The 12933-nt window shown below is 45.7% G+C and overlaps 1 protein-coding gene across 1 annotated transcript in view; it reads left to right on the top strand.

Moving 5' to 3' along the window:
- Nucleotides 1–280: 280 nt before the first annotated feature.
- Nucleotides 281–12933, top strand: part of gli1 (GLI family zinc finger 1) — a 44903-nt gene continuing 32250 nt past the window's right edge. Inside the window, exons 1-5 of the mRNA XM_068024807.1 lie at nt 281–358; nt 3802–3883; nt 6267–6372; nt 8571–8770; nt 11623–11830. Coding sequence (XP_067880908.1) covers nt 281–358; nt 3802–3883; nt 6267–6372; nt 8571–8770; nt 11623–11830 — 674 coding nt within the window. The remainder of the gene's footprint in view (nt 359–3801; nt 3884–6266; nt 6373–8570; nt 8771–11622; nt 11831–12933) is intronic.

The following is a 12933-nucleotide window of genomic DNA, read 5'->3' as shown; positions in this document are numbered from 1 at the left end:
GTCAGTACTGAGGGAGTGCTGCACCGATGGAGGGTCAGTACTGAGGGAGTGCTGCACTGATGGAGGGTCAGTACTGAGGGAGTGCTGCACCGATGGAGGGTCAGTACTGAGGGAATGCTGCACTGATGGAGGGTCAGTACTGAGGGAGTGCTGCACCGATGGAGGGTCAGTACTGAGGGAGTGCTGCACTGTCGGAGGCGCTGTCTTTCGGATGAAATGTTAATCTGTGACCCCGTCTGCCCTCTCAGGTGGATGTAAAAAATCCCACGCCCCTATTTCGATGACGAACAGGAGAGTTCTCCCCACTCTGCTGGACCAATATTTATCGCTCAACCAAATGGCTACAACAGATTATTTGGTAATTGCCAGATAGCTGTTTGTGGGATCTTGCTGTGCGTATATTGGCTGCATCTTTCCTCTATTGCAACAGTACCTACACTACAACAACTACTTCATTGGCTGTAATGTGCTTTGAGATTTCCTTTGGTTGTGAAAGGTGCTATTATAAATGCAGGTTTTTGTTCTTTCTCCTTGGCTCCACCTGCATCACTGATAAAGGAAAGCAGATTGTGATTTCATTGTAAAGATTCTCGTGCGAATGGACCATTTTATATTGATGGCTGATTCGCTGGAGGCAGTTATTGTAGTGATATTTGATCCTGGCTGTATTGGGCAAACCTCAGCATTATTCTATCAGCCCAACTGAAAATAGTCCTGCTTCAGTTGCCCTTGAAATTTGGGCACCGGGTGACCTGTCTCGATGGGCCCATCAGCTTTGCAGCTGTAGCTGGTTGTGTCAGGAGAGAGATTACTTGTCACTGCGGTGAGACTTGACCTGTCCGTCCGCATCACGACAGTTGGAAAACTCTTCAAATGATTTTTGTGTTCAAAATTGTGAAGGGTTTGATCGAGTGAATAAAGAGAAACTGTTTCCAGTGGCAGGAGGGTCGGTAACCAGAGGGACACGGATTGTATATAACTGGTAAAAGAAGCAGTGGAGAGATGAGCAGAATAATTTTTTTTTAACACAGTGAGTTGTTGTGATCTGGAACACGCTGCCTGAAAGGGCGGTGGAAGCAGATTCAATAATAACTTTCAAAAGGAGAAATATTTGAAAAGGAAAAATTTGCAGGGATAGGGGGGAAAGGGCATGGGATTGTGGGGGGAATATCTGGATAGCTCTTTCAAGGAGCTGGCACAGATACGATGGGCTGAATGGCCTCCCTCAAACTGGATTATCCTATGATTTGGGATATTCTTATGCAAATTACAGATCACATCATTTCGAACACTTCTGGCCTCATTTTGTTGCAACAGCTGAGTTAAGTTGAGCTCAAGTTGTCAGTTGTGTGGTGTCTGGCTCTAACATGTAGTCTCGAGTCTCCATGGGTGGCTCATTGCTCACAGCTTCTGCTGTTTGAATGCCTGTTGAACAGCACAGATGTTTGGCTCTGAGTTAAGAGCAACACAGCACCGCACTGCACTCATCAATCCACATCTGTGGTCACAGCAAGGACGAGCTGCCTTTGAGCAATCACTTCCACAGCAGTAGTGTAGATAATGATATTTCAATGAGATCTCCAGGAAGATCCCAGATTCTGACAGTGTGTCTGTATTTGTGATATCGACATAAACAGATGAATTACTGGTGGGGAATCTAATGTAAATGTTTATGTGCATAAAGTTCCAGGCTTGTATTTTTACAATATTCTGCTAGGCCTAACCATTCTATTTCGAGCCTGAGGAATGAAGCTTGTTTTGCTGACATCGGTGACCCCTGCAAATATGACTCCAGGCTACTAACGAAATCACCCTGTCATTCACACAGCATTTTGTAGGAATCTGTTTCCATTTGCTTTTAAAGGGAAAAACAATGACATTTGTGAGTGTGTGTCTCTCTCTCTCGCTCTGTCATTCTGTGTCTTTCTTTTCCTATTCTCTCATATCCCTGTCTCTTTCTTTCTCGCTGTCTCTCTCTCTCTATGTCTCTCTCCCATCTATATCATTCTTTCCTGTTTTTCATTGTCTTCGTCTCTCTCTGTTTCTCTCTCTCTGTACCTTTCTCTCTCTGTATCTTTGTCTCTCTGTCTGTCTCTCTCGCTCTGTTTCTCTCACTCTGTCTCTCACGCTCTCTGCCTCTCTTTTGCTTTCTTTCTCTCTTTCTGTCTCTGTCTTTCTGGTTGCATCTCTCTCTTAGTCTCTCTCTCCATCTTTCTGTCTGTCTCTCTCTCTCTCTCACACTGTCTCTGTCTCTCTCACATTATCTGTCTGTCTGTCTCTCTCTCTCTCCTTCTCAGTCTCTCTCTGGTTGCCTCTATCTCTTTCTTTGCTGGATGTTCTCGACAAGGTTTAAGTCAAAGCTAAACAATGGGAAATCTGCCAAGCTTGACTCAGAGAGACATTTCTGTGACTGCAAAGAGTGAGATGGATTATAAATCCATTGGAAGCGAGAGCAATCTTTCATTTCAGAAAGGATAGACATTAGTTACATTACTCTTTCTGTCTGAAATTTCCTTACTGGATTTACATGTTTCTAAAAGATTTACATTTTTTTTGATTTAGAGATACAGCACTGAAACAGGCCCTTCGGCCCACCGAGTCTGTGCCGACCATTAACCACCCATTTATACTAATCCTACACTAATCCCATATTCCTACCACATCCTCATCTGTCCCTGTATTCCCCTACCACCTACCTATACTAGGGGCAATTTATAATGGCCAATTTACCTATCAACCTGCAAGTCTTTTGGCTGTGGGAGGAAACCGGAGCACCCGGAGGAAACCCATGCAGACACAGGGAGAACTTGCAAACTCCACACAGGCAGTACCCAGAATTGAACCTGGGTCCCTGGAGCTGTGAGGCTGCGGTGCTAACCACTGCGCCACTGTGCCGTCCTAAATGAGAAAAAGCGAGGGATATTAGCATCGAGCACGTCCAGGTCAGGTATTTTGGATCAGAATAAGACTCCATCCACACAGCCCCAACCATGTGTTAGAACTCCAGCACCAGGAAAGTAACACTTCCAGTAATGACTTAGATGAAGGGACTGAAGGTATGGTTGCTAAGTTTGCTGATGACACAAAGATAAGTAGGAAAGTAACTTGTGAAGAGGACAAAAGGAGGCTACAAAGTGTTATAGATAGGTTAAGTGAGTGGGCAAAGAGCTGGCAAATGGAGTATAATGTGGGAAAGTGGGAAATTGTCCACTTTAGCAGGAAGAATAAAAAAGAAGCATATTATCTAAATGGTGAGAGATTGCAGAGCTCTGAGATGCAGAGGGATCTGGGTGTCCTAGTGCATGAATCGCAAAAGGTTAGTATTCAGGTTCAGCACGTAATTAGGAAAGCTAATAGAATGTTAAAGTTTATTGTGAGAGGAATTGAATACATACGTAGGGAGGTTATGCTTCAGCTATACAGGGCATTGGTGAGACCACATCTGGAGTACTGTGTACAGTACTGGTCTCCTTATTTAAGGAAGGATGTTAATGCGTTGGAAGCAGTTCAGAGAAGGTTTACTAGACTAATACCTGGAATGGGCAGGTTGTCTTATGAGGAAAGGTTGGACAGGCTCGGCTTGTATCCACTGGAGTTTTGAAGAGTAAGAGGCGACTTGATTGAAACATACAAGATCCTGAGGGGTCTTGACAGGGTGGATGTGGAAAGGATGTTTCCCCTTGTGGGAGAATCTAGAACTAGGGGTCACTGTTTAAAAATAAGGGGTCGCCCATTTAAGACAGAGAAGAGGAGAATTTTTTTTTTCTCAGAGGGTCATGAGTCTTTGGAACTCTTTCAAAGGTGTCCATCCTTTTGGCCTTTCTGAGTTATAGGAGTAAAAATTCCACTTCTGCACTCCCAGGCATACAGGTGCTGAGAACGGGTAAGTGCTCACTGCTGGCCATGATTTTCCATCTCTTAAAGGAATGGATGTCAAGTGTCAGCCATGGCTTACTGGGCAGCAGCACTCTCACCACTCACTACTGAGGGAGTGCTGCATTGTCAAGGGTCAGTACTGAGGGAGTGCTGCATTGTCGGAGGGTCAGTACTGAGGGAGCACTGCGCTGTCAAGGGTCAGTACTGAGGGAGCACTGCGCTGTCGGAGGGTTAGTACTGAGAGAGTGCTGCACTGTCGGATGGTCAGTACTGAGGGAGTGCTGCACTGTCGGAGTGTCAGTACTGAGGGAGTGCTGCACTGTCGGATGGTCAGTACTGAGGGAGTGCTGCACTGTCGGATGGTCAGTACTGAGGGAATGCTGCACTGTCGGAGGGTCAGTACTGAGGGAGTGCTGCATTGTCGGAGGGGCAGGACTGAGGGAGTGCTGCACTGTCGGAGGGTCGATACTGAGGGAGAGCTGCACTGTCGGAGGGTCAGTACTGAGGGAGTGCTGCACTGTCGGAGGGTCAGTACTGAGGGAGTGCTGCACTGTCAGAGGTGCTGTCTTTTGGATAAGACGTTAAACCAAGGCCCCATCTGCTCTCTCGTGGATATAAAGGATCCCATGGAGAAAGGAGGATGTTCCACCCTGTCTGGTCCAGAAGCACCAAGACCTGTTCTACCAACCGCAATCTCACCCCTGCTGTGATCAGCTCATGCAGGGCAGAGTGAGGATTGAGACTGGGATCTTCCTGATCCAGTGGCTCAGTACTACATCTAGTGATGAGGTCAGCTGGGTTTGTTCGGGAATGGATGGCCGTCTGCTGGTTGACACTTTACTTGCTGCATCATTTCCTGAGCTGACTCCCAAAACTGACAGATTAATGGTCAAGCATCACTTTATAATAAAAACAGTTGTGAGCCCCTCTTTATTCACTTTGGAAATGGACAAATTTAACTATGTCTCAGAGGGTCGTACGTCTTTGGAATTCCCTTCCTCAAAACTTTTAAGGCATAGGTAGATAGATTTCTGATAAGCAAGGGGGTGAAAGGTTATTGGGGGCAGGCAGGTATGTGGAGTTGAGGTTACAATCAGATCAGCCATGATCTTATTGAATAGCAGAGCAGGCTTGAGGGGCCGAGTGGCCTACTCCTGGCTCCTAATTAGTATGTTCGTCTGTATGTTCGTATGGATAGTCAGAGCTTGTGGATTCAAGTCCAACTTCAGAAACTTGAACACATAATCTAGGCTGACACTCCTGTGCAGTACTGGGCGACTGCTACACTGTCAGAGGTGCCGTCCTTCAGATGAGACGTTAAACTGAGGCCCCCTGTGCCCTCTCAGATGGACATAAATGATCCCACAGTGCTATTTCAAAGACGAGCAGGAGAGATCACTCTGGTGTCCTGGCCAATGTTTATCCCTCAAACAACATCACTGAAACAATTACCTAGCTATTATCACATTGCTGTTTGTGGGATCTTGCTGTGCGCAAACTGGCTGCCGTGTTTCCTACATTGCAACAGTGACTACACTTCAATAGTATTTCATTGGCTGTAAAGCACTTTGGGACATCCTGAGGCCATGAGAGGTGCTACAGAAAGGCAGGTCTTTCTTTTCATCGCAAACGAGAGAGCGTAACCCTGGATGAATTCCTCCCCTCGAGCTCATGGATTTTCCGACCAATTGTCGCCCCGACTGCTTCCCCAGCTCAGACCAGCAAAGCAAACCCAGCACAAACCACAATTCCTGGTCTGTACAACTCACTATCAATTCATGCAGTGCATGTACTCCCTGAGCCACTGAGGGGGTGGGGAAAGAGAGGGCTTGAGTTCGTATTTCTATTCATTTTCGGCCTTCCTGTCCCATGCAAGTACTGGGACAGTTCACTAAACAGTCATCATTGCCACTCCATTTCCAATCCTGCTGTTACATCTTTAACACTTACTGATGTAGCATCTTCCAAACCTGTGACCTCTACCACCTAGAAGGACAAGGGCAGCAGATGCATGGGAACACCACCACCTGCAAGTTCCCCTCCAAGTCACACACCATCCTGACTTGGAACTATATCACCGTTCCTTCACTGCCACTGGGTCACAATCCTGGAACTCCCTTCCTAACAGCACTGTGGGTGTACCTACCCCACATGGACTGCAGCGGTTCAAGAAGGCGGCCCAGCACCACCTTCTCAAGGGCAGTTAGGGATGGATACAAAGCTAGTTTGTCAACATGGGAGCCAGGAGGTGAGGTCAGTCTCACATGGACAGCTGCTTCTCCAGCACTGGACCGCCGGGTCTGAGCCACTAGTGCCATTCAGTAACACGAGCGCCACGCCAGCCTCTTCCTAACATGCTTGTCTTCTCTCTTCTTCTTCCTCCTCCTCAGATGCCCACCAGCACTTCTCGACTTCCCAAATCTCGATGCCAGCCGATTCGCTGCACCATGAAGGCAGTTATCTCTACGATTCCAGCGTCCCACAAATAGTGCAGGGGTAAGTCACGAGGGAGGAGGGGGTGTAAAGGGGGCACTCATCTGCGATTGATGATAGATGGAGTTGCTTCAACGTTGAAGAGCTTTTTTACACCCCTCCTCTCCTGAAGGTGCTAACTTGTGCTGAGGTACAGTTCCATGGGTGCCCGTCACCTCCTGGTACCTCACCAGTCTCCTTGTGTCACCCTCAACACATTTATTGCCCATCCCTAATTGCATCTTGAGAGGTGGTGATGAGCTGCCTTCTTGAATACAACTGAGTGGTTTACTAGGCCATTTCAGAGGGCAGTTAAGACTCAACCCTATTGCTGTGGGTCTGGAGTCATGTATAAGCCAGACTGGGTAAGTACAGTAGATTTCCTTCCCTAAAGGACATTGGCGAACCAATGGGTTTTTACAACAATCCACAGTCTACATGACTGGTACTAGCCTTTTATTGCAGATTTATTCAATTAAATCAATTTAATTGAATCCCATGGTGGGATTTGAGTTTATGGCTCGAGATCATTATTCCAGTCTCTGGATTACTAGTGCAGTCACATAATCACTATGCTATCGTTCACATGTAATGTATTCCAATATACATACACACACACTCAATGTACATGTAGACACATGCAATGTACATGTATGCACACACAATGTGCATGTATGCACATGCAATGTACATGTATGCACACAATGTACATATATACATACACATATACACACACAATGTGCATGTATACAGGCACAATGTACATGCATGCACACACTACATGTGTACACACACATAATACATGTGTATACACAAAGCACATGTATACACACACATATACACACACAATGTGTATGTATACACACAATGTACATGCCCCCACAACACAATGCACTTGTATAGCACACACACAATATGCATGTATACACACACACACGATGTGCATGTTTAAACACACGATATACATGTACACACACAATGTACATGTATACACACACGTGCATACATAAAATATACATGTATACACACACAATGTACATGTATACACACACAATGTACATGCACACACATACACACACTATCCAAGAGGGGTCACTGGATAGAGACCATTGGCTGTTTTTGCCCCAGGGGTGTGAAGCCACTTTCAGTACCTTAACTGCTGTTCTGGTCGAGACCAGATAACTCAGAAAAGACCAAATTGCAAAGCTTTTCTAAACTCTTCCTTATCCCCTCCTGTTGTTCAACACTGGCTGCCTGGATTCAGCACTGAGTCACATAGTCTGTTGGTCCACCTTTGAGGTCTAATCCCCTCATTACAGATGTGTAGCATCATTTCAGAGTCTAGTTGAAATGCTGTGTTGGCATTAATGTGCAAACGTGATGGATCATCCATTTAAACTGGAGATCCCTGTGCCATAAACCAAGTCCTGCAGTTTGGTGTGGATATTACAGTCCACTCTGTGAGCTCCGGCTGCTGCTTTTTGCTCCTCCCACTGGGTGGACGTGCACATGAATTCAACACATTTAAAACCTCATCCTCATTCTGCTTCCTCCTCATCTCCCCCTTCCTCCTCCTCCTCCTCCCCTTCCCCATCCCTCTTCCTCCTCTCCCCCTTCCTCCTCATCTCCTTCCTCCTCCCCATCTCTTTCCTCTTCCTCCTCCTCCCCCTTCCTCCTCCTCCTCTCCCCTTCCTCCTCCCTTCTCTCTCCTCCTCCTTGGTATCCAGTAAATGTACACTTGTCACGGGTCCTACGTTGCCGTATTCAGTAAAGTCTCACGTTTGCCAGTTCCTGGAGTTATAGAGTTATACAGCACAGCAACAGGTTCACTCTGACTCTACCTGCCCTCCCTCAGCCTCTCTCAGCAGCTTCTGCTGATTTGACTCCTACTTCGAGTGTGGGTACTTAGCGCAATAAAGGCTGCAGCAAAGCAAGTGAGCTCATTTGCCTTTAATTGACGCTTAACAAGCATAAAACCAGCAAAAGAAACCCTGAGACCACAGTCTGTGTGTTAAGGCAAATCACAGGTCCGAAAACGCAGAATATGGGGACATAGAGCAAGTGTCCATTAATGCAAAAGGCGCAAATTTACTGCGCAATAATACTTGATTAGCGTGCGCTATCTCCAACTCTCAGAGGAAACTAAATCCCCTTAACATCTCGAATTCACTTTGTGAAGGATTTTGTTGCTAGTTTTATTCATTCTGTTTCTTTTTGATCAGATCACTTCCCTCAGATGATCCTGTTTTCTCTGATGTATCCCTCATCAGTATGTCTCCTCCTCGGAGCCAGGCCAGAGATAACCAGCCAGTGTTCAATACCACACAACACCCCCAGAAGCAACACATGGACCAGTACCTCAAGCCAGGCCAAGGACAGTGCCCTTCTAATACATTGCCCCGTGGACTGGCATCAGCAGAGGGTCAGTACACCTTTCACTCACTAATACCTTTTCTCATAATCACGCACACTTGTCTTCCCTTCTTGAAGGTGCTGCCTCTTGCTATGATATGGTTCCACAGCTGTTTAACTGCAGAGGGCTTCGCTATGAATACAGACGCAGGAGTCCAAATTCAAATACCAGTTTCATTTGTTGTCTGACTCCTTGCTGGGGCACAAGAGCTTTACATCCTTCCTTAAATAAGGAGACCAATACTGTACACAGTACTCCAGATGTGGTCTCACCAATGCCCTGTATAGCTGAAGCATAACCTCCCTACTTTTGTATTCAATTTCCCTCAATAACATTCTATTAGCTTTCCTAATTACGTGCTGTACCTGCATACTAACCTTGTGATTCATGCACTAGGACACCCAGATCCCTCTGTATCTCAGAGCTCTGCAATCTCTCACCATTTAGATAATATGCTTCTTTTTTATTCTTCCTGCTAAAGTGGACAATTTCACACTTTCCCACATTATACTCCATTTGCCAGGTCCTAACCCACTCATTTAACCGATCTATATCCCTTTGTAGCCCCCGAATGTCCTCTTCACAAGTTACTTTCCTACCTATCTTTGTGTCATCAGCAAATTTAGCGACCATACCTTCGGTCCCTTCATCTAAGTCATTTATATAAATTGTAAAAAGTTGAGGCCCCAGCACTGATCCCTGTGGCACACCACTCGTTACATCTTGCCAACCAGAAAATAACCCATTTATGCCTACTCTCTGTTTCCTGTTAGCTAGTCAATCTTCTATCCATGCCAATATGTTACCCCCTACACCATGAGCTTTTATTTTCTGCAATAACCTTTGATGTGGCACCTTATCAAGTGCCTTCTGGAAATCTAAGTACAATACATCTACCGGTTCCCCTTTATCCACAGCACATGTAGCTCCCTCAAAGAACTCCAATAAATTGGTTAAACATGATTTCCTTTTCACAAAACCATGTTGACTCTGCCTGATTACCTTGAATTTTTCTGAATGCCCTGCTATAACATCTTTAGGTGTGTAGGCATCTTTCCTAACTTCACTCCTGAAAGGTCCAGCTCAAACTTTTAGACTATGCTCCCTCGTCCAAGACTCCCCAAATAGCAGAAATGGGGTAGATAGAAAGAAATTATTGGTTCCTGTTAACATTTTGAAAACTTCGGTCAAATCACCCTTTAATCTTCTAAATTCCAGGGAATGCAACCCGAGTTTGGGAATTTCTCCTTGTGACTTAACCCTTGGAGTCCCGGTATCGTTCTCCTGAATCTACACTGCACTCCCTCCAAGGCCTGTATATCCTTCCTATGGTGTAGTTCCTAGAACTGCTCACAGTAACTCCCGTTGTGGTCTAACCAGAGCTTTGTGTAGCTGAAGCATGCCTTCTAGCCTCTTGTATTTTGCCTGATACCGATGCATAATATCACTGTATTGTGCGCAGTTCTTGTTGTAAAACCTGATAGAATAATATGGATTTGGCATTGGACTACTTCCAAAATGAGAGTGCACAGTGAGTTTCCCCAATCAGGTGCTTTTGGGGCGATGATGGAATGTTGAGAGTTAAACTAAGGCACAGGACACTGGAGCCTCAGTATCAGGCAGAATACAAGGGGCTAGAAGTCATGCATTGATTGAGGTGAGCAGCAGGTCACTCATCTGTGCTGCAGGTAGTGTGTCATGAAGCAGAGGAAAGGGAATAAGAGGGAACCTGTAAATCATCAGGGGTTTTGCCATTTCAAAAAAAACATTCCTGATTCTCCTCATAAGCTTTACAAAGAATATCCATCAGTCCCAGGGGATAGGTGGTCCAACCAAGGACAAACATGGTGCCAGTGTCTCCAACAAGAGCACTTCAATGAGAGGGAGTCCTTGTGCTGGAAGGATGTGGGTCTAGTTCTGTAGTTTATTGCCATCTATTGGTGAGAGTAGTGAATGTCATCCTGAAGTTACAACTATTTCACAGTTGTGCAGTGACTGAGTGAAGCGGGAATGACACTGACCAGACCTTGTCCTGTCAGATATCTATTGATTAGCTTATTAAATTATGCAGTATTAGCAGCGGCAGTTTAATCATACAAAGTTCCATTCACCCATCATCCCTGTGCTCGCTGACCTACATTGGCTTAAATCCACCAGCACCTCAATTTTAAAATTCTCATCCTTGTTTTCAAATCCCTCCATGGCCTCGCCCCGTCCCTATCTCTGTAATCTCCTCCAGCCCCCACAACCCTCCGAGATATCTGCACTCCTCTAATTCTGGCCTCTTGAGCATCCCCGGTGGCCATGCCTTCAGCCCCCTGGCTCCGAAGCTCTGGAATTCTCTCACGAAATCTCACTCCACCTCTTTACCTCACTCCTCCTTTCAGTCACTCCTTAAAACCTTTGACTAAGCTTTTGATCACCTGCCTTAATATCTCCTTACATGGCTCAGTGTCAAAATTTGTTTGGTAATGTCCCTGTGAAGTGCCGTGGGACATTTTATTACGTCAAAGACACTATGTAAATGCAAGTTGTTGTTGTAGTTTGCAGAATTGTGAAATTCACCACCTAGTGTTCTCCCCTGCTGTGATGAAGGCTCTGACTCGTGCTCAGATACTGGACTCTGGAGAACCGCGACTATCTCACCCAGCCTTTTCGACCATGTTGGGTATCTCAGCTGACTACAATCCCAACCTCCCTCCACATCCAAAATTTCTGTTTCTCTTTTCACTCCTGCTCAGTGCCCACCATTCTCTTTCTGCCCTGTAATGCTGTTCTTTCGCTGAGGAGCACCCGAGACGTGTAGGTTGATGCTCTTACTGCTGAGACAATCTTAATGCCGCGCGTTTTTTGTGGCCCAGGGTTCAGTTCCAGATTCTCGACCCCTCGGAACATGATGAAGATGAATAAGAAGTGGGCCTCATCCATCTCACCACTCTCTGATACCAGTGTCGACCTTCAGACCATGATCAGGACATCCCCCAATTCTCTGGTTGCATTCATCAATAATTCACATTGTGGCTCAAGAACAAGTGGGTCGTACGGACATTTATCCATCACAGGTATCAGGTGAGGCTGTTTTTTTTTAAAAAGACATGCTTGTGTCATTTTCTCCTCCTGCTCTAAATATCCATAGCTGGATCCAAGAACATAGAACATAGAACATGACATAGAACATTACAGCGCAGTACAGGCCCTTCGGCCCTCGATGTTGCGCCGACCTGTGAAACCATCTGACCTACACTATTCCATTTTCATCCATATGTCTATCCAATGACCACTTAAATGCCCTTAAAGTTGGCGAGTCTACTACTGTTGCAGGCAGGGCGTTCCACGCCCCTACTACTCTCTGTGTAAAGAAACTACCTCTAACATCTGTCCTATATCTATCACCCCTCAACTTAAAGCTATGTCCCCTCGTGTTTGCCATCACCATCCGAGGAAAAAGACTCTCACTATCCACCCTATCTAACCCTCTGATTACCTTATATGTCTCTATTAAGTCACCTCTCCTCCTCCTTCTCTCTAACGAAAACAACCTCAAGTCCCTCAGCCTTTCCTCGTAAGACCTTCCCTCCATACCAGGCAACATCCTAGTAAATCTCCTCTGTACCCTTTCCATAGCTTCCACATCCTTCCTATAATGCGGTGACCAGAACTGCACGCAATACTCCAGGTGCGGTCTCACCAGAGTTTTGTACAGCTGCAGCATGACCTCGTGGCTCCGAAACTTGATCCCCCTACTAATAAAAGCTAACACACCATATGCCTTCCTAACAGCCCTATTAACCTGGGTAGCAACTTTCAGGGATTTATGTACCTGGACACCAAGATCTCTCTGTTCATCTACACTACCAAGAATCTTCCCATTAGCCCAGTACTCTGCATTCCTGTTACTCCTTCCAAAGTAAACAATATTTCAGAATGGGAATAGAATTGATAGATGTCAACCCCACCGACCCACCTTGTCACCAAAACCCTCAATCCCATCTCTCCAGAAACATGTCTCGTTGTCCTTTGAACTGGTTTCCTGGGCTTCCCTAGCAATTCATTCCATCTAGTGCCCTAACTTCTTACTTTAACCACCAACTGTCCCCTTATATTTCAATCTCCTACTCCCACTCCTAATTCGAATGTTCGGATGGTCATAATCCTTGACTACAATGAACAAT

This window comes from Heterodontus francisci, chromosome X (genome assembly GCF_036365525.1).
Source record: "Heterodontus francisci isolate sHetFra1 chromosome X, sHetFra1.hap1, whole genome shotgun sequence".
Lineage (NCBI taxonomy): Eukaryota > Metazoa > Chordata > Chondrichthyes > Heterodontiformes > Heterodontidae > Heterodontus > Heterodontus francisci.
Note: the sequence above shows the minus strand (reverse complement) of the source record. Positions and strands in the feature narration are given on the sequence as shown.